General features: G+C 47.1%; 3 protein-coding genes; 1 reads left to right on the forward strand and 2 right to left on the reverse strand.

Moving 5' to 3' along the window:
* Positions 1-756: 756 nt before the first annotated feature.
* Positions 757-2,621, reverse strand: GSTUM_00011635001 (uncharacterized protein). XM_002842032.2 has 2 exons: positions 1,384-2,621; positions 757-1,284 (listed from the first exon to the last, which is right to left on the reverse strand). The coding sequence occupies exons 1-2, from the start codon at positions 2,546-2,548 to the stop codon at positions 905-907; spliced, it is 1,545 nt and encodes a 514-aa protein (XP_002842078.1). The 5' UTR covers positions 2,549-2,621; the 3' UTR covers positions 757-904.
* A 417-nt stretch (positions 2,622-3,038) lies between these two features.
* GSTUM_00011636001 (60S ribosomal protein L10) lies at positions 3,039-4,146 on the reverse strand. XM_002842033.2 has 4 exons: positions 3,975-4,146; positions 3,688-3,916; positions 3,423-3,626; positions 3,039-3,357 (listed from the first exon to the last, which is right to left on the reverse strand). The coding sequence occupies exons 1-4, from the start codon at positions 4,012-4,014 to the stop codon at positions 3,168-3,170; spliced, it is 663 nt and encodes a 220-aa protein (XP_002842079.1). The 5' UTR covers positions 4,015-4,146; the 3' UTR covers positions 3,039-3,167.
* Positions 4,147-12,150: 8,004 nt separating this feature from the next.
* On the forward strand, positions 12,151-14,616 carry GSTUM_00011638001 (uncharacterized protein). XM_002842034.2 has 7 exons: positions 12,151-12,388; positions 12,469-12,530; positions 12,638-12,723; positions 12,778-12,874; positions 12,928-13,122; positions 13,179-13,454; positions 13,507-14,616. Exons 1-7 carry the CDS (start codon positions 12,352-12,354, stop codon positions 14,359-14,361), a joined length of 1,608 nt encoding a protein of 535 aa, XP_002842080.1. The 5' UTR covers positions 12,151-12,351; the 3' UTR covers positions 14,362-14,616.
* Positions 14,617-21,417: the final 6,801 nt, after the last annotated feature.

The following is a 21,417-nucleotide window of genomic DNA, read 5'->3' on the forward strand; positions in this document are numbered from 1 at the left end:
CTTGCTAAACCCATGATTACGCTAAGTTGAATAGAGTTCGATGCTCACCTCCTAGGGACCAAAACCGAGTGACAAGCAATGATGCCTCCTACTGTACTCGTACAGGTATCCCATTTCCGCGCCCCCTATCCAAATTTCCGGAAAACACCCCAGCGCGCGTGGGCCCTGATCATGTGCGGTACAGTACCGTACTGTAAAAAAAGAATCTTGGAATTCGCCATCTCCCTTGAGTCGCTAATCTCGGGATTCGGAGGCAAAGGTCCTTAAGGGAGGGATTAGTTCCTTCCTGACGTGGAATAGCCTGTAGTCATAGACTGTGTTGGATCTCGTTAAATTAACTGGTTCTCGCAATTCTGTCAACTTGCGGAGCTAAACCCATCTCGGGTTGATCTCGCCATTCACAGGGATATTCGTGAGCACAGCGGAGATGGCGAATTCCAAGAGTTTTTTTTACGGTAATGTCCTCGGGGTGCGGTTTCTGGACTATCTATTGGTACTGTACTTGTATTTGCACTTTGGTAGTTGGGAGCTTGTGCGGTTGTACTAGTACGGTACTCGTAGAAGGGGCTTGCAAGCTATCCACCCCCCCCGGTACTGGGGGTTCGGTAGCCGAATGAAGCAAGGAAGGAAGGAGGTATGGGAACGATCTTTCTGCAGTATCATACCTTGTCCTGTCGCGCTCTATATCTCTCAAAAGTAAATCCGAGTGACGTAAAGTGATGGAGAAAACCGGACCGCTGTCAAATGAGCCACGAATTACAGGCGAAAAACCATGCTATGATATTATGATACCCTACTAGCGAAAACCCGTGATTTAGACATCTAACCAACGCCAACGTAAATCCTATCCCCCTCTATCACACCAAAATAACTACCACCGAGTGAGAAAGTAGAGCAAGAGAGTTCACCACCCCCCGCCATCCTTACTAGCCAACTCCACAACACTAACCTCCTTCAACCTGCCCCCTAAATCATTCTCCACCTTCCGGTATCCAGTAAACAGTAACTTATCTTTAGAAACGCCCGTCCTATTCTCCCACTCCTCCACGAACCTCTCCACCCACTCCCCCTGTGCTGCGGCACATTCCTCTCTGTTCTCTTCATCTTCAGCAGACGAATAATAAGTCTCATCGACCCTCCCCAACCACTCCTTCTGCGTCCCCGCGACAAGCCCCGAAGCGATAATCTCGTCGTCATACCGAACTTGCCCACCGCCATTGGTGCAGCCGCCAGGACAGGCCATGACTTCAACATAAGTGTACTCCGCCTCCGACCTTACGCCTGCTTGTCTTGCGGCGGCGGTGGCTAGAGGCTTGCGCTGCGAGGTTGTAGCAGAGGCTTTTCCAAACCGCGGGAGAGCACGGGTTTTCGCGGGCTTTAGACGGCGGACAAGGTTTTGGATGTTGCGGAATCCGTAGCAGCGGGATAGGCGAGCTATTGTCTTTTCGGGGGTGGAAATTACGTAGTCTATTGTGTCCGAGTTGCGGCCCGGCTCGATACGCAGGGTGGAGGTTGGGTGGAGGGTTAAGATGTGGGTTGCGATATGGATGAGGTAGCCGTCGCTGGTTCCTGGTATGGGACTAGTTTTGGTGGTGGTGGATTCTGTGGGGCGTTTGAGGGTTTGTAGGAGGTTGGAGGCGATACCAGAAGGGGGGGGGAGTGGTGGGCTCTGCGGGAGGGTAGCAAAGTCCACACCTCTGGCTTGCGCAAGAGATATTAACTCCCGGGTGGTAATTACGCAGTCCACGTCTCGGACTACCTCTCCCTCTCTTTCCATCCACGCCCCAGAGGTCAACTCGCCACGCGCCCCTTCAAGCTTCTTATCAAAGCATGGCATCACACCAACCACATAAATCCCCTTCACTCCGTCCTCCACATCCTTGTGCAATAGTGACTTCACTGCTGTCCCCAAAATCGCCTGCGGGCTCTTCAGTCTCGACAAGTGTGGGATCAACGCCGGCTGGGTAGACTCCAGATAGCACACAAAACCTGGACACGCGCTCGTCAATATCGGCATTTTCCTCCCATTAACTCCATCTTTACCCCCCTGCATAGCCATAACAACCTCTTCAGCAGCACATCTCACCGCAACCTCCCTAGTAGCATTTGTATCTAGGACAAGATCGAACCCCCTGCCCTCTCGGCAAATCCCCTCTGGAGAACATAGCAATCGTTCAATCATGTGTCCAGCAACATCGGCGCTGACACCATAAGCTGTAGCAAGGCTCGCCTTCGACTGCGGGGATATCAGCGCTACGAATAACTTCTTCGGGTGAGCGTTTAGATTCGCTAGGACTTCGTTGTGGGATTGGAGGGAGACGAGGACCGCTTCGGCAGACGTGACGCAGCCAGAGCAGGCGAGGCAGTCTGTTAGTGAAATTTGTGCGGGTGGGAGATCTGTTGGGGGCGCTTTGTCTTCTAGGATAACTTCGTAGGAGTTGGCCGGCGGCGGATTGGGAGCGGCGGGAAGTGTTTCAATCGGTTTTATGCAGGCAACGCCTGGGGATATGAAGTCATTTAGGTCGTCAGCGCTGAGGATCGCGCTCATGGTTTGGATTTGTGTCGTGGTTAGTTGTGTGTTATGCTGTGATGTATTCGATTATTATGTTGTGGTGTGGTTGTGTGGTGGTCGTTGTGGTGGAACGGATTTCTTTTTTTATTGGGATGGAGGTGTTGGTGGGGAAGTTCAGAGTGGCAATCGATAAGAAGTGTGTGTATTTGTCATCAACTAACAAATTTTAATGTGCTTTCAGAACGGGAGGGTTAAGAAAGTGAGAAAAGGAACAAATTTTTTAGTCTACCTAACGGGAGAGTGATTCCTCGCAATTCGCTTTTCCGCTGGTATTATATCAGTGTATCATTGTCAACTTTGTGGTCTGTGAGAATTATCTTGGCATCTTGGGGCTGCTGGAAGAAGCGTCATGCCAATGATATCTTTACAGAAATTCTGCAAGCTGAAGCGAAATTTTCTCGACTGGCAGTTCGCGATTTTTTGAAACCACATATCACACAGTTTCGCAATTTTTGGAGCTCGCCACTCAAGATTTCGTACGCAGCATTTTTCACTCTAAAGTACAAAACATGCATACAAAAAAATTGTTTATTTTAAAATAGCCATCCTCTACCAACCGGTTAACGCCAACAAAAGCGCAATAACACAACCTCCCTTAGGCAGAGACGAATGCCTCTGGGAATGTGCGCATATTCTGTTCCAGTCTTCCGTGGGGCCTCAAAAACTGGACGTAAGCACCATCAGCTCTGAGTTCTCCGTTCTGACGCTTCTTGAGATACTCCTCGCGACGGAGAGGTGTGAAACCCCAGTTCTTGGAGACGATGATTTTTTGGCGGCCGGGGAATCTGTAGAAGGTGTGTTAGCGGCTGACCAAGGGATGGGGGGCGGGGAGAGGAAAGGGGGATATTACTTGTACTGAGACCTCCTCAAAGCTTCAATGGCAGATTCACGATTGCCATCACGAGTTCTAACGGAAAGAATAATCTGTCCAATATTGACACGAGCGACTGTCCCATTGGGCTTCCCCCAAGCTCCACGCATACCGGTCTGGAGCCTGTCCGCTCCGGCACAGGACAACATCTTGTTGATACGGGTAACATGGTAGGGGTGAGCTCTGTTAAATCACTGTTTAGTCGCGATGTACTCCAGATCATCAGCGGGGAGGGGGAACATACCGGATTCTCATATGGAAACCATCCTTCCCGGAGGTCTTGACGAGGTACTTGTTCGCACAGATACGAGCTGCCTCGAGAGCCTCGGAAGAGAGTTGCTCGTACTCGTTCGAGACGAGGTGTATACAGAGAGGGAACTCATCGACGGTGGCACGCTTGCGGCCAAGATCGAAGATGCGGATCTTGGGATCAGGGACACCACGGTTGAAACGGGACTTTGGGTACGGTTTGTCTGGTGGCCTCTATTAGCTCTGCCTCATGTCTCCCCGTAGCATGGTTTTAATACATACTCTTGCAGTAACGATAGCAACGAGCAGGTCTGCGAGCCATTTCGTCTTAGTTTGTCTTGTTTCTTTTCCTTTTACTTTTCCCTTTTTTTTTTTTTTTTAAGAAAGAAAAAACCCCGGATATTTGTTGTAGTAGAGGTGGTGTAGTTGCTTAGGGGACGAGGAGAGAATTATAGGAGGGAGGGAGAGAGGGAGCCTTTGAGAATATACTCCAGAAGGGCCTTGGTGGATTTCAAAGGCAAGTCTTGGCAGGGCACTCCGTGAGAGATGCGTGGGTTAGGGTCTATGTGTAGGAAGATCTGTACTAGCGCCGCTCCCTTTGCAGTTAATCTCCCGGTAACTCCGACTTACAAATCTACTGGTGTTGAATTGGGCGAGTGACTCACTTTGCTTGGTCGGTGACTGATAGAACCGTTTCTAATTTTCCGGAGTGATAGACTGTCTGCTTTGTCATGCAATGTGCTATCGTCTGGTAAACTCATGAGTGTTGTAATATGACTTCCAAATATGCATCGGCTTTGTTATTGACTACGACAGAATGTTTTTGGTATGAGCTCATTACTAGTTGAGCTCATTACATGGTTGACTATAGTAGAGTTTCCTCGGAAACTCTATCTTAGTACTTATTTGGTTTCCTCACTCGCGTTTTCTTTCCCTTTACTACTATACTCATATTGTCTAGTATCATTGTTGTTGATTTTTCTCTTTCTCTTGCGCGAAGCTCATGTCGTGGATGGTTGTAGCATGCTCTCTTGTAGCATAAATGGGGCCCGGTGGCCCCCTGGTAAAGCATCAATCAAGCAAGAAGTATGATATGATACAACTTCAAACAAGAATTACAACAATGAGTACCAGTAGTATTACGAGTGAGCGGGTGTGAAAATCGGCTACTAGTCGCACGTGCTAGACATCTGCTACCATTTCTGTATGGTTGTGGTCATGTGCGTATGAACGATCAAGAGCATAACAAGGGGGTAGCGGGAGCCAATCACAATACCGTGATGCGTTTATTAGTACTGCTCCTGGGAATAACTTCCCCTTCGCCCCTCGACATGTAATGGCTATCTACCGATGCCAGTAAGTCGTGGAAATCTGAAATCTCGGGAACCCGGGCAGCCCATTATTCTTTCACTCAGAATCTTATTCTTCATCTGCGAGTTTGGGGATGGTGAAGGGGGGAAGGAAAAAAGACACCCTATCATGGCACAATGCTTGGACTCTTTCTCAACGGAAGCCTTTAGCGATCTACGACTTTGTGCACCGCATGCAGGAATTATTAAACCATTGGAAGTCTGTGGAAATAACTTAAATTACCGCTGCCTGCTGCTTGAGCAGAATAAGAAGTTATCGCACTTTTGCCCCATTGGCACTTTAGTAAGTTTCTTCGCATCTCTGTAAAGTCTTCAAGTGCTGCTGCCATGGTGCTTATGTGATGGAGATTTCTACATCCAATTGCTTAGCAGAACGGAGGATATGGCTCTCACTGTTACGCGTTTGCAAGTAATAATAAGTCATCTTGCGGTAAATATAGATATATTCAAATTAGTTTAAGATATAATACTCCTCCGAACCACACCTGATCCCACCATACCCTGGCCCTCCTGCCGTTGTTTCCGAGTGAGAGCCAATGCACTACTTCCTCAAAGAGAGTTATTCTCACGACTGCGGTAGTCTGAAGATTGATTACAAAACACTAAAACCCACCAGTTCTACTCAAAACCCTACTCGGCTCACTGCTCGCAGCACCCAACTTCCCGCCACTTAGCATCTCGTCCCCTAGCATTCATTGCATGGGATCTCTCGAAAGACTCACAACCGATCACAACTATTGGAAGCCACTCCGATATCACCCTCCTGTTCCCCCGTAGTGTCGTCATGGTATCGTGGGGGGCTTAGCTAATCTCAGCCACATCACCGCCTTCCTCCTCCAGCAAGGGTGAGTGGTCGTGATTGTATTGCCTTCTTCGCCGACCTCATGAGCATGGGCACCAGATGATACCAGATGGGCTTAATGAACCACTAGGTCCGAGATATCTGTTAAAAGTAGATGCTGCTCGGCATGCCCAGGATATTGTTCCACTCGCTCGGATAGAGGTTTCGGGGATGCGCTTTGGATTAACGCATGCATGAGAGGAAGTGGTGTATCAGTCGGGAGTAGTATAGAAGAGTCAAAGGGACTGAGCGGAGCGGAGGCTACGAGCAGTGGGAGCCTTTGTGGAGCTTGTCTTTCTTTTGTTAGCATAGAAGTACGCAGAGAAAAGGGGAACTTGCGTAGACAATAGCAGATATGTGTGGCGATCGATGGAAAGATAGAAGGATGTCTTTGCTGTGATTCATATATACTCCTGCCTTTACCGGTTAGGTAGTCAGGTGAGAATAATAATAAAAAACTTCCCCACTTGCCCCAAAGTCGTATGCTGGCTATCGGAGTCGTTTTTTTTGTGCATTACTGATTATCGCCGTTTAAAAACTTTGCTGATAGTTGCCCCCCAAAAAAGGGGGGGTTGGATTTGATGTACTTGATATTAAACCGCTAGTGTGAATGCATGTGTAGCAGGAATCCTGCTGCCATCAACATCTTCATCACCAGGCTCGTGTTAGTCACCGCAGTTCTACCCCTTCATCCTTTGATATCATGTAGCCCTTTCGCTACCAGCTGAGGGTCCAAGATTGTCAACCACTTGTCAGCGATGGCACGAGCATCGTATTCAAGCAAGATTGAGATTGTCCAGGTTATCTCTCCTTCCACTTCTACCACTCTTTGGTCAAGCAGGGTGCGTTCACCGCTTCAAGAAAAAGGACCTCACCAGTTTAAGGACGATAAAGGAGTCTACCTAAAGGTCTATAACCATATAAGGATTCTGAAAGCTGGGTATCCAGAGATGTACGTTGGAATAACGTTTGTTATGTCCGGTATTTAAGCGTTCGGCTTTGCGATTGGAGCAGGTGGGTTCCTGCGAGCGCGGGAATTGCCTTTATTATCCACTTTACCATGCGAGCCCTGGTGTTGTCCGCCAAAACACGTAGACCTATGAGATCCTGAAAAAGAGTCTAAATTTTACTCTATTTGGCTCCCTATAACCCCCCCCCTTCCCCAAGATTGGATATACGTGTGTAATTAAGAAAAAATAAATTGTAGATCCTTATTTCAACCTAGAGGAAAGTGGTGTGATGAGTAGTAGTATCCTGTAGCAGGCGGTGGGGGGCTCTGTAAGAAACCATAGGAGAGTATATGGTCAACCCATCAGTTTCTGACATCAACTCACCGAAGCCTTGATATTGCTGAAAAAAATTCACAACTCTTCTGAAATCCACCCTAAGTTGCTCGACATGCGACGCCTCCTTGTCATAATGCAGCAATCTGTTGGAAATGGGAAATGATCAGACTGGATGTTGCACAGAGACAGGAGAAAAGAGGTTTAAAGTATGAAGGGGAAATTGTAGTAGGAAAGGAGAGGTTTGTCAATTGTTCGATAAAGTGAGAAATAAGAAGTGGAGGGTAGAAAAGAAGGAAGATATATCATATGGGAAGAAAATTTTCAGAGCTAGTGAGCTCAGCTGACGTGTACAGTACTGGCATGTACTGTACGTGTGTGGATATGTCCAACAAAATCTAAGAGTGGTCTAAGCGAGTGAGTAGCTATGACTCCTTAGAGGGCGACTTGTCGTGCCATAGGCGCTGGCTATCCATACCAGGTTCCAGGTGTGCTTTGACACCTAAACCTTAATCACAGTCAACTTTTTTAAACTCCGGAGTCGCAAGTGTCCGGAACATCTAATAGGGACCTATGATATGATATTGCAGTCCATAAACAGCGTTGGAGCAAAAGGAATACCGTGTAATCGCATAAAACCCACCGTCTCTATGACTATATGTCTAGCTGGGCAGGTTGGCGAAATTACGAATACCGGTTAATGAGGTCAAACACCTATTGAGGGCTGATTTTTACTGCGCCAAAAGGGCGTTAATCCTCCTTGGAGCCTTTGACCCAGAATCCGCGGATTACAGAGCCACCAGAGATAGTGGATTTCACGATTTTACGATAGTAGGGGACTATCAGCAGATGGATCAGCGGATCAAGAAAAAAATAGAGAATAAAAACTCCACCTAAAGCCCCAGGACTTTCCTCCGAGAGTGGGTGTTCTACCACACACTAGGCGCAGCATCCTGGCAATTAGTGTCGGGATGTCGTGTAGACACTGCCAAACTGAAAAAGCACAACACTTAATTTTCATGCATAATTGCTGATCGATGTGTGCATTGGCACGCTAGCAGAATTGCATCCTAAGATCCTCACGCCTGTAATGATGAGCCGAGTAACTGGCGACATCTCGTATTTTTCGAGGAGGTTGTCATGTGGATACCGCCGGTAGACACGATCGAGGGCATCCCAAAGAAATGGTCCTCTTGGAGGTTCGAAAAAAGAGATGTTTGAAAAGAGTGGGCAGCTGGTAAGAGGGGAGTTATCGTCGAAGTACTAGCGATATAGGTAAAGGAATTTCGCAGCTTGGTCGTCGAGAAAGGGAGTGTGTAGCTAGTCTTCGATGACCCTCTCATTTTTTGGCAGAATCGTGGTTTTCTGGTGGCTGCGTCATTAGGAAGGAAGGCTCCGTAATGACAAAAACCCAAGAGGGATGCAGTCTCGGAAAGTGAGGCATATTCATGTCCTCCGCCTGACCCGGTGAACTTAGACCCCCGATGCACAAGGTCGCTAGAGGGATAGATGCAGTAACTTATACAAGAGACACAAGTTTCATTAGTCGTGGTCACTATCAGAGCCAGAGGCATAAATTTCAGACCCACAGAAGTACCACTATTGGCCGTAGCCCGCAGAATTGCCCACTTTGTGGCACTAGATATCAGCACAATGCCCGGATATGTGAGGTTATTGCCAACCGACTTGGACAAATTTGAATATCATCCATGCATCTGTAAAAGGCTACTCGGGTATTAGACAGATATATGCCTCATAGGCGGTTGAATGTTTAGAGCCTGACCTTTCACTGACTTGGACACTTCACGTTATCGCACCGGAGTAACTCATCTTTACTGACGTTTAGCTACTGATTCTTGGAACTGCAGTATGCAGAGCTAAATTGAACTCTAATGCTACCTATTGTGTATTGACAAAATTAACCACGATTCAACAATTGGTGGCAACCCATCCTTCTTCATCACCCTGCACTCTCAACAGTACCTAAAAAAATTGCTTTAAGTCAACCAAGAAGAAACCATTCTGCTCAATTCTTTTTTTCAATAAACTATACCTCCTATTCTTCACAGTCATGCCAAAAAACCTATTCCCTCCACACATCTCTCTGAGTTTACCAGGGGGAGGATTCTCGAGTTATACGAGCCTCAGATGAGATATCATCAAATTTCCTACTACCTTAATATCCCCTACACTACTATCAGAGACACAATTGCAAAGGGACATCAAGAGGACAAGGAGAATAAGAGTAGAGGAAAACATCCTAAAACTACCAAGTCATAGGATGATGCTATGGTGGAGGAAGCTCTTAAAAATCGCCATACTACCTATTCTTGAGTAAGTTGCTCCCAATGTTTCTAGTAGGACAGTAAGGAGAAGACTTGAAAAAAAGCATCTTAGAAAGTGGATGGCACAAGAGAGAGTTCATTTGGATGAGAATCTAGCTCAAGAGAGGTTGGAATAGGCATTAGCTCATAGGCATTGGACAAAGGAGATGTAGAGAAGGAAGGCAATGTGGAGGGATGAGGTAGCTGTAGAAAGGGGAGGAGGAAAGAGGAGAAAATGGGTTTTCAGATACCTATATGAGAAATGGAATAAGGATTGTGTTGAACCTAAGGCTAGGAGAGGGGAGAGAGGGATTAGCCAGATGATGACTGGTTGTTTTTATAGTCAAACTCATGGTTTTTTTTTTGCCTGTTTTTCCTGATCCTTCTTCTGCTAGGGGTGGAGTTACTGGGAAGTCAATTATTGATGTTTATGATCATTATGACTTTCTAGGGATATGGGAGAATATCAGAGAAAAGGCTGGAGAAGAAGAGGTATTTTTTATCATTGACAATGCTAAGACTCACTTGCCTTTTAGGAGATGGCTCAGAGGACAGGAAATTACACTGATAGAAATTCCTGCCTATTCACCAGATCTCAATCCAATTGAAAATATTTGGTCTCTGGTGAAAGGTAAGCTTCACAAGCACTACCCTGAGCTATATATTATGAAGGGTGATGTCAATGTGGTCAAGAAGGCAATAGTAGAGGCCATCACTCATTGTTGGGAACTTCTTGACCCAAAGGTTTTTGATACTTTAGCTGGATCAATGGTGGATAGAATAGAGGCAATTATTAAGGCTGATGGATGGTATACCAAATATTAATTTCTACTATGTATTTACATCTTTTAATTTTTTTTTTTTGGTTTTCATGATAGTGGATTGGTGGATGAGTGTGGTTGTCATCGCCGAAGATTTTCCTCTGTTGAATTGTGGTTAATTTTGTCCACGCACAATGCCTAGGCCAACGGATTTGGATACAGTAAATTCTTTCATAATAATTATGACCCCAAGAAATACACCCCCCGCCTTAGTCATTCAGATCCTCGGCCCTAAACAATGCAAGGGAAGTGGCTTGAATATGGTTGGAATTTTGCGATGGCTCCGTAGTCTATTTGCAGTCTAAGTTAACAGACAAGGCCGGTCCCGTTCCAATTTCCAACCATAGACTGAATCTGATAGAACAGCCCCCCAAAAAAAGGGCAGCGGGGATTCAAAATCTCTTATTGTGGTTAATATTAGTGCCTACTTTCCAGACAGCACCGCGCGTCGCTGAGGGTGCGCCTACTCTAGCTGAGCGGGGTCCGGTCTACGAGTATTACTGAAGTACTCGTACAGTGCTGCACGAGCATAGTATGATAGTATGATACGATCTTCGCACTGCGCCGGTACTGCGTCTTTCCTGGGTTTTCTCTTGGTGAAAATTGGCGGGTGCTGAACTTTCCGCATGGAGAACGGAAGAAAAGGTTCGGGTCAAAAATAAGGAATTTGATCTCTAAGCCACCGGTAGCCATGAGCGCCGGGTCATTGCTCGAGCACAGAATTCAAGGGCTTGACGTTACTGAATTAGGCCCCGTTCAGTTATGATAATACCACGAGAATCTATGATTAGGGGGGGGGGGGCAAATCTATGGATCCGACACCAGACACCAACCCATGGATTGTGCTTGAATGGGTGGCCAGCCGAAGCAGCGTAAATTTCTGATTCTGAGAATCACCTCAAGGTCGTTTTTGAAAAGAAGAAGGAAAAAAAAACACTGAGCAAGAAGAAGAGGCTGAACAGCAGAAGCACAAGTAATTACCCTACCCTTTGCCCAATATACTTAATCAAAGCAATTGCAAATACACGCCCACCTCAACTGTCAGAGCCTTCTGCAGCACATCGCCCCCTGACAGCTCGTGGGTTATTGACACAGCAATATCAATCTTAATTGCCACCAGAAACTCCACTCAGTCCCATAGACTATCCGTACGCTGGCTAAGTATTTCAGAGCAGTGTACAAGTACCGGTAGTCTACTTGGAGAGAATGACTTGCTACTATCTTTATCCATATGCAAGGTTGTGCTATGCCAGGATATGACACAATCCTTATCTTTTGGTGACTTAACAGAGCAACCGTTGACGCATTCAGCCCCGGGGTTGAAAAACGAGTCCGGGTTGAAGGGCTTTGGCGTGTGTAACGCCTTTTTCGCACATCATCATACAAATCTGGCAAACCCACTCGAAACTTCGCCCTCGAAAAATACTTTTTCGACCCCGGCTGAATGCCTCTATTGCCTCCAAAAAAAAAGATATTCCCTTCATAGATATTACTGTACTCGAGCACTAGCTATGATATCCATTTTTCTCTCTCTAGCCAACCGAACGGGGTCATAGTGTGGGCCCTTAAAGTCATGAGGAGTGATCTCTCAGTGGCGAAGCCCCGGAGTGGCGCCCACTGCTGAGCCACAGTTAAACCATTCTTATCCAAGCTGTTTCCCCAATCGGGGCGGGAATGCGGGTAAGGAGGTGCGAATTTTGTGCCGGCCACGAACCCTCTGGCAAAATTCGACGGGCTCAAGCGAATATATAATACCGGCACCGGTATTACCCTATGACCTAATCCAAGAAATCCACGCGGCCCGAGATGTACCCTTTTCGTCATTGTCAATCTTACTGTACCCTGTTCGTGTCAGCTCTCCTCCAGGATATCGGGTGTCTATCTGGGCATCCGACCGTTCCCTTCCCCTAATTCTATGCCAGAGCCTCCTCCTCCTATACGCTTTACGAGTACAATATAGGCCTTCGATCAAATATCTTCCCCCCATCATCTCGTACGAGTGACGAGACTCACGCTCACAATGGTTCACTGCAATGTGACCCTGTCCGAAACTCACTGTATGTCATTTCTGGCAGATACCCCTTCCTCGATCCTCGAACATGATCGCTAATTTCATGGCTACCGTTTGCAAATCTAGGGGAGACGGAGAAGATCGTGGGAAACTTGAATCTGCATACCTTAGGATGGATGATATGCGGTGTATGCACATACTTCACAATTCCTACTTATTTTGATTGCTCAACTCCGTTCTCTGAAAACGCGTTGAGTAAAGCGGGGAAAATACTGACTTGAGGCATTGTCTACAGGCCTGCGCTATTATAGCTACAATCATCTCGTTTTTCTTGATATTCCGACACGCCGCCCATTACACAAAACCAAATGAACAGAAACAGTAAGTCCTGCTATTGGGTCACTCACGAACACTCCGGCTAACTGAACCCGTTAGCATTATCCGCATTCTGCTCATGATTCCCATCTATGCTATAACTTCATGGCTTTCATATGTATGGTACTGGCATGCAATATATTGGGAAGTCGCACGGGTGAGAATAGTTTATGTCACAGTTTAGGTATCTGAAATCTAACTTATTACTAGGATTGTTATGAAGCTTTCGCAATCGCATCATTCTTCACACTCTTGTGTGCATACGTCGCACCGGATCTCCGTGGGCAAAAGGATTTCTTTGCATCGATGGATGTGAAGCCATGGCCTTGGCCAATAACGTGGATTAATAAATGCATGAACAAACGGCAAATACGAAAACCCAGGAACGGTTTGACATGGTTTAACGTTCGACTTACCCTTTGATCCACCAATGTGGCACATTCTGACAATGGCCTTTACAGCTGATATGGATGGGTGTTTTTCAATACATCTTCATTAGAGTTGCAACTACTGCGATTGCTACGGCAACACAAGCTACCGGAAACTACTGTGAAGAATCACTTCATCCGGCATTCGCGCATTTGTGGTGCATGATTTTCAATGTCATAGCTGTGACAATCGCCATGTACTGTCTCATTGCGTTTTACCTTAATCTCAAGCGGGATCTCGCAGCAAACAGACCTTTTTTCAAACTACTTTGCATAAAACTAGTTATTTTCTTCTCTTTCTGGCAAATGGTATGAGCATATCGTATTTTACGCCTTAGCACCATCGCTAACGTCTGCCAAGATATTGTTAGATTTCCTCGTCTCGGCTAAGATTATTAAGCCAAGTAAGGTTATGTCTCAAGGTGACATTTCTGTTGGATTCAATTCTCTACTTATTTGCTTTGAAATGATCATTTTTGCCACCCTCCATTTGTGGGCATTTGCATGGAAGGATTTCGACCGCGGTCCTGGGCAGAAGACATCTGCTTTCGGAACGCTGTTGGATGCGTTCAATCCATGGGATACCATTTGTGCAACAGCAAGGGGACTAAAATGGATGCTTTGGGGCTGGAGGAAAAGACATCGGGATGTGGAAAAGATTATAAACCGGAAGAAGGAGAGCCAAGGGTTGGCAGGGGATGCCGCACCAATGGGAATAACAGATCTGAGGCCACTACCCGGAGGGTTACAGGTACACCATCCCACTCCCGCAGATGCAACAGAAGACCCCCAAAGCCCGACGGAACGCATGTACGAAAATCCAAGGATGGGGTCACTAGACATCATGGAAGACTCCTGGACACCGAGACCCTTTTCCTCGCAACTACCCCACCATCCCGAACCAACAAGAGCAGACAGCCCCCATACCCCATACACACCCCAACCATATCCACACAGCGCCGGTTTTCCTCTACCCTATCCGGACGCACAATCCTATATGCCTCAAGGCGATAACCAAACAAGCTACACTCGCCCACGCCCGCAGCTGTCACAACCAAGCGCAGAGTCATTACTTGCCGACGACCAGACAGATCCGAGCTTCGGGTACACACCCAGCGTTGCCGGGCCCAGCCAGGAGCACCAAGGTGACGCAAGACTTGGAATGCAAAGGAACGCGGACGGGCATGGGACAGACCATGGAGAGATGTTTGAGTGATGATAACAAGGATGGAAAAAAAATAGTAATTAATCTCGTTTCTTTCTGGACCGGTGTTGGGGATTTCTTTCTTTCTTTCTTTTTCTTTCCTTTCTCTTTTACGGGGAGTTTTTTTCTTTTGTTCTTCTGGTTCGAAGATTTATATGCGCCTATGAGTTGTAATTCTAGTCGTATGGTACGACAGCTGTGGCTACAAGAATGAAGATCCAGAAATATGATACCCTGTACTCTACCAATTGAATGATAGATTATGCTCGAACTCGCAGAGTAGAGGAAAGCGCTGGAGGGTGAACGCATGGTGGGAAGCTAACGCATGAACCAAGATCAACCCCGGAACAAAACCATGGCTATCGTGGTTTGCGGGGTTGCTAATCACTCAAGGAGGCAATCTTGCCTTATCATTGCAGTTACAGTGTATCCGCATGTTGTTATTCTACTTATCGTAATCGGCCTCCGGACAAGCTTCCCCATAACAGGATTTTGAGCAGGTGACCCTTTTAGTGATTCCAATGCTATCTTGTGTGGGCGAGCTGTTCCCAGTAGCTCAACTACGGTGCCTGCCTAGGGTGAGGTGGATGTTAGAGAACAGGGAAATACTGTAGAAAAGGATGAAGGGGGGAGGCGGTGAGCGGGTGGGTCGGCGGCTGGTGTGACCCGGAGGGGTCACCTATAGAGGAAATGGGTGGCACGAGTGAGTTTTCGTGAAGGTTGGTGGGGGGTAGTGGGCTTGATTGAATATCTATAAAAAACAAGCACCTAAAAAAGTGTCACAAAACAACCTTCGATCAACAACCTCCGGCGATAATGCCTGCCGGTGGCTCTTTTTGCACAAGGAAATGGTTTGACAACTTGGTGCTTCACAGAAAATATGGGCTGTAGGTATCGTACTCAAGATAAAAGTCGAGCGCGGGGAGCATTAAGAGAGCTGGGCCAAATAGACTTTATATTGCTTGCCTACCGAAATAGGTCCCGCTAATTTTTTTCTTCCCGTCAAATCAAACTTAAAAATTAGGAATATAGATTAAGTGCTTAGCAAGAGTTATTCTCACTAGACTTTCAGTATTCGCTGTTGACTCGATCTTGTGGTATGATAGACTATGCATCTGTCAATATTCCGCGGGCCCGGAAACAGGCATTTTTGCACTTCTCCCGAGTCTTGCCAACCACCTGAGTACTCCAAGAATTTTAGGTTAACTCGAAATAACCTGTTTTCCTACCACCTATGTCTCATTGCGCAAACCCTCTACAGGTACAGTACGAGTATTCTTGCGATCCCTTTCTGTGCTGAAAGGAGCAACCCACCTTTGGTAAAGGCCAATATATTACCATATTCGTTGGTCTGATAGTGGTCTGATAGTGGGACATCAGCCACGCCGAAGCCCTGAAACTATCCTGCTGAAGATCGGCCGGTCTTTCGCATTCAGTGAGTCAGTTCTCAGCGCGTGTGACAATCTACTCGAGTACGTATCTCTGGGGTCTGAAGTTACTCGAGTGCGGTACACTGTCGGGGATACCGAGGCCACTTGCGACGGCATCACCACTTCTAGAATTGGGTTATCGCTATCCCTATTCGTATTCTGAGTGGTGCACTGAGCGGTATTGACCGCCATCACTACCGGCGGGGTGAAGGCGCATCTCAATCATCACCCTATCTACCACTACGGACGTAGCATTTACGTAATTCCCTCATTGGAAGGGCCGTAGTCGTGTTCCCCCACCTACAAGTAGGAGTAGAGCGGAATCCTGGGTATCAGCATTGAAAACAGCCCCCACCCTGCATCTATCCTATTATCTTTCCAGCTCATTCAGTCATCTCCCCCCCTCTTCCTTTCCTTCTCTTCGCCGTTTCTCGGTGGACTAAACTCTGTTTGTATGACTTATTCTCGGGCGTTAGATCTTCATCCTTGGCTTGGATTATTGTTCTATCTATAGTTAAGCATGCCTTTCGAGGACTCAGAGATCACTGACGGATCGGTAGGGCTGGGTCGGAGATGGTGATTGGAGAGATGTAGCGGAGGTCATGTTCGTGGATAGTTGCTCGAGGTGGGATCTACAACCGCGGCCCCTAGAGCTAAGTAGAGACTAGGCAAAATCCTTAAATATCATCAGGCTAAGATATCCGCACTTCTGAATCCGAACTGAGTGCGGTGCTCAAGCATCAAGGCAAGTGCGGCAATAGCTCTGCCTGCGAGATTTTGGAGCGGTACCCAACCGACCCACCAACTTTACTAGGAAGCAATAGAGAACACCCATTTGGGCTTGTGACACGAGGTTCGGTTCACAAGAGACGGCATACTGTCAGTTCTAGTTGGTATAAGACACCATACTCCATCCGTCCGGGAAACAAACTTTATTCCAGCTGCCCGATACCTCGCCGCAGCAGATACCCAAAGAAGATGTGGGAACCCGTCTTGCCCGTACTACGGGACGATTCCTTTTCACCTCTTCATGCATCGTCAGTTAGAACAGCTTTACCAAGACATCACATCATTGGAACTACAAGGGAAGCAAATTCTACAAAAATATGATACTTCCAATTGACAACATATATTGCGGCTATATGTACACCTCAGCGTCGTAGGAAGACCATTCCTCTTCCAATCTGCGGCATTCTTTTCATTAACCGAATTCTATCAGATAATGAATCGGAAAATGTGATCTATGTTTCAGGATTTGTTTTATCTTCAGCTATTGAATTCCTCTCTGGGGCACCACAGTATTCCGTGACTACTAAACTATACGTTTTGACTCCTGCCCCGTGTTGTCCTTTGTTGCGTTCGTCATGGAGGCTGTTCATGTATTCGGCCGAATACAACTTTGAAAAAAGGAAACGTTTCCGATCGAAACTAGGCAATTTGGGCGTACTAGATTGGCGTGGTGGATCTAGCACTCTTTCCGTTCCATTTCATATGCAGACTTCCTTAAGTTCCGCTTAACTCACCTACATTTTCAATCTTGGAATCGCAATATAAAAAGAAAAATTCAAACCCCAAAATTTACAGGAAAAAAAATCCCTTCTTTGTGGATGGAAACCGGAAGGGATTCGGACGTTAAGCTGGTATAGTTGGGGAGACAGTGGGGAACCTGGTACCACTGCTTCGAAGTGTTCCGAGATGATTGTGGGACTAATGGGTGGGCACGAAACTCGCGGAATCAGAGGGAAACGATAATTATTTGTGGGAGGTGGGGTATCGAAACCTGGTTATTGAGGTTCATGGGTAAGGTTTACAACACAGTACCTAGGCGGACCCCCCCCGTAGAGCGGGGTTTGTATCCAAGACCAGTGTTTTGTTAATTTATTGCACGATGGGACTGTACCAAGTACAGACTTTCCATTCAGAGTTTGCAGAGTACTCGGGAGTTACTGATTCTAAGAATTTGATATTAATATTGGGAATAACTCTCTATCACTTGGATTTCCTACCACCGAAATTGCTCATTTATCTCGCCACCACCACCACAGTGTTTATCATAGCACTCTCATTGCTAACACGATACCGGCACCGGTACGCGCTCTCGCCGCGCTGATACCATACTTGAGCTAGAGCCAGAGCGTACAGCACTTAGAGACCTTGGATATTTGCGGGTTTTCTGCAAAATCAGAAACGCCACGTGGGACCGGTCTGGACCGGCATGATATTTACCATGTCAGATTCCACCAAACTTCAGCCGATTGCTTGTAACACTACTCGTTGATTGGGTATAAGGTAGTAGGTTCATGGGTGATGGCATTGATTTCGTCTCTGGCTGATCCTTGTCGGGACAGCGTGACTCGAACATGCTGCAAGAACCTATCTGCGGCACCGGATCTCGAGTCGGTGAAAATTGGGGAGAAAAAAGTTGGAAGCTTGCTGTTCCTCCTCTCCCATCCGAGCCACATGGTTTGCAGGGTTGAACTGCGGGGGTTTCTTCGATTTGTCTTCCTTCTTCGTTTACGGAACTTGTCCCACCCAAGTTAACCACGGTAGATGAGCATTTGCGATGGGAAATTTGACCCAGCTCCGCGAAAGAAACGACCACTGGGTCAAATAGATGCATTCGTTAGGTCACGAGCTATCCAGGAAAAGAACCCATCTGCATCCAGTAAAGGTGCTGTGCCTCGCCTCACGCCTACTTGCATTTTATGCTTATGATAGAGCAGTTGATCCTGGAAAGACTTGCAGTTCACGGTAACCTACCGATCTTCGAGTGACATTCGGTGAATAAATTTATTGCCCAAGCGTGTGGACCACGTTTCCCTCGTCAGAATAGCAATATTGCATGATATCGTAGAAGGAAGAAGAAAAAAAGAAATGCCATAAAGTGTTGTTTATGCAAGTGCAATGCCGGACACCAAAGAAACTGACCTTGTTCTCGTTTTTTCCCGCTTAGTAATGCAGACAAAAAGGAGTAGCGCTCTGGCGTAAATTTGTATGTGTATAGTTTTTTTTCTTTTTCTTCTTCTTCAAAAGTGCCCCCTCGCAAAATTGGAGAGGAACAGTCCGATACAGAGATTTTCTCGGGGAACTTTGTTGTTGGAGCCCGTTCCTTGCTGGATTTGGTGGTGGTGAGGGTCGATTAGGCAAAAGCTACGAACGGGGCGAGCGCCATCGTATGATTGCTTAGGTGAGTGTACAGTACAGTACGGCAATGTCGGGGTTGGACAGCAGGAGTCAAGGCTTTTTGGGGAGTACTATTCGAGTTACTTGTATGATACTAGCACTGTCGAGTGCTCGATTGTACGAGTATGAAAGTACGAGTAGGGCGGTGGTTGTGGTGATCTGTTATAGCCTAACCTAGCTCCCTCTTCCCACACACTTTTTTTCCCATTCCTGGATTGCGGTAAATTGCCGTACCAGATGCGGGGTGCTAATGTGTCTTGGTGAAGTAAGGTCGGTACTCGTACAGCACTTGCACCTTCAGGGAAGTGTGGAGGCAGCAAAGCCGGGGGGGTCAATAAGCTTTGACAGAACAAGGTTCCTGTCAAAGCCGATTTAGCACTCACAGCGCTTGCGGTTAAGGGTACTGTAGCCTGGAAGGAAGGAATACGGTCAGAAACCAAGTCCATACGGAGAATTGAATGGAACTTATAACCCCGGCAGTCTGAATACGGGGCGAAGGGGGGAAGGGGAGAAGGGAGAGAGGCTGGTCATCATGTCACAATTGGCTTTGTTCTTTTTCTTTACTTTTTCGTGGTATCATACTGTGTGTCCTGCACAGTTATTTCTTCCATTTCCCCCCACACAGCCTACCCCCCCCTATTCTGCCGTTCGATATGATAGTTCGCGTGGACAATCCGCGATGCAGAGCCGACATGTGAAGGGCGTATTAATTTGGGCTCGACCTATGGAAAGAGAAAGCCCCCTTCGCTGATATGGCTTTTCTTCGCGAGGGTGGAGTTCAGACCTGCTTGAACTGTTCGCTACCTTCTCCATTGTACTGTACAGTACCAGTACCCGTACAAGTACAGTATGGTGCCGGACACCAAGAACCGACCCTCTCATTCACCCCTGGCCCTTTTCTCGCTTGTCAATACTTGCTTGTGTCATTCAGGGATGTACTCGTAGGAGTACCGTAAGGCACTCCTGCGGCACAAATGGGGAAGCGCCTTGGCATAGTTTGTATGTGTGTTCACTTTTTCCAAGATGCCCTGCTCACCTTTCTCAACCGGCGCTCGCTCTATCAAGAGAATTGAATTCATTGAATGAAGAGGAGCCAATTTTAAGTGATCCTGTCGAGGGGCTTTCCTCCAAAAAACTTTGCTGTTGTTGGGGCCTCTTGGTTGGATTTGGCGATGGTGAGGGTCGATGGACTCCTATCATAGCACCGGACGAACACCGCACTGCATGGACAAGGTATTACCCTTGTCTGTCAATATTAACTACAGATTGCGATATTGAACGACATTATTCGACACCGTATCATCAATAAAACCGTTTTACTCGCGTGGGAGAGAACGGGGAAAGAAAAAAAAACGTGTAGAACAAGCAGATACCGGTACGAGTAAAACGCTACCTGTATGCGCGAAATACCTTTGAACTACAGTATGCGCGTCTGTTACAAACCTCACGGCTACAGATGCTCCCCTCCTTCCTTGGGCTCTCCACCACCCTGTGGGGCAAACCGGAGTTCCAATGGACTCTTAAAATACAAACAAAAAAAGCAAAAGGTTTGGGGTTTTATTGGGCTCGTCGGGGAGAGTGAGTGTGTTGAGTGTGCCCCTGGTTGGTTGGGGGTTCATTCTCCTCTTTCTTTGCTTTTTATTCACTTTACTCGTATTGTGGGCAACGTGGAGCGGGATCTAACGTGGTTGTTGAAATTTGCTTTGGGGCTGGGGGTGGCACAGGACTGGGACCGCAACTGAGACTCGAGAACCGCACCATCGCGTCCCTTAACTTGTGTTGGAGGTCGAGGGGACTTGGAAATTGGGCAAACGGTTTTGTATCGCGTCGTGCGGTTCGAGAACTTCACATCCCCTCCGCCGAAACAGGCGCGCTAGCCTGGTGGGGAAGGGGACAAGGAAAAAAAGGAAATACCGGTACTCTGGGAAGCAGTGCTTTTTTCTGTGTGAAACCATTCGGTGCTGGGGTAGAACTCCTTTCACAGCTTGGGGCTATATTCATCAGAGTGCAAGTCGATCCTTCTTGTGCGAACGGTGCTCATTGTGGACCTAGCCTACCGTGCGAGCAGTGCCAATTGATGGCGGCCTTGGCCTACTCGAGTATACTCGAGTAATGGATAATCGCTGACTGAGCTGATGGCTTGCAGGTGTACGGTACTCGATCAATAGTAATCCGGGCGACGATATTGCCGTACATGCGTGGGTGAGTGGGCGATTGAGATTTGGGGGGGAGGGACCGGCATGCCGTGGGCGCGAGGAAGCATAGTACTGTAGGAGCCAACATGCCGTGTGGTGCTGGATCCCTCTGCGCACCGGGCATTACAATGTCATCGACTGCTAACAGATTGTTTTTGATAGAATGAACGGACTAGGGGGGATTAGGTCCTTCGCGGCCGGTCCCAGGGCTACCATATCGTACTAAGGTCGTAGAAACAATTTCAGGTAGAATAACACTT

This window comes from Tuber melanosporum (assembly GCF_000151645.1).
Source record: "Tuber melanosporum whole genome shotgun sequence assembly, scaffold_88, strain Mel28".
NCBI classification, from domain to species: Eukaryota; Fungi; Ascomycota; class Pezizomycetes; order Pezizales; family Tuberaceae; genus Tuber; species Tuber melanosporum.

What these genes read in the sequence shown, in the direction of transcription:
- GSTUM_00011635001 (XM_002842032.2), bottom strand. Translation starts at nt 2,548, where the DNA reads ATGAGCGCGATCCTCAGCGCTGACGACCTAAATGACTTCATATCCCCA. An exon ending in CATCCAAAACCTTGTCCGCC is followed by an intron (nt 1,285 to 1,383) that starts GTCTAAAGCCCG and finishes CCGCAAGACAAG; the next exon opens with CAGGCGTAAGGTCGGAGGCG.
- GSTUM_00011636001 (XM_002842033.2), bottom strand. Translation starts at nt 4,014, where the DNA reads ATGGCTCGCAGACCTGCTCGTTGCTATCGTTACTGCAAGA. An exon ending in TTGCTATCGTTACTGCAAGA is followed by an intron (nt 3,917 to 3,974) that starts GTATGTATTAAA and finishes AGAGGCCACCAG; the next exon opens with ACAAACCGTACCCAAAGTCC. An exon ending in GGTTTCCATATGAGAATCCG is followed by an intron (nt 3,627 to 3,687) that starts GTATGTTCCCCC and finishes GTGATTTAACAG; the next exon opens with AGCTCACCCCTACCATGTTA.
- GSTUM_00011638001 (XM_002842034.2), top strand. Translation starts at nt 12,352, where the DNA reads ATGGTTCACTGCAATGTGACCCTGTCCGAAACTCACT. An exon ending in GACCCTGTCCGAAACTCACT is followed by an intron (nt 12,389 to 12,468) that starts GTATGTCATTTC and finishes TTGCAAATCTAG; the next exon opens with GGGAGACGGAGAAGATCGTG. An exon ending in TCTTCTCTTTCTGGCAAATG is followed by an intron (nt 13,455 to 13,506) that starts GTATGAGCATAT and finishes ACGTCTGCCAAG; the next exon opens with ATATTGTTAGATTTCCTCGT.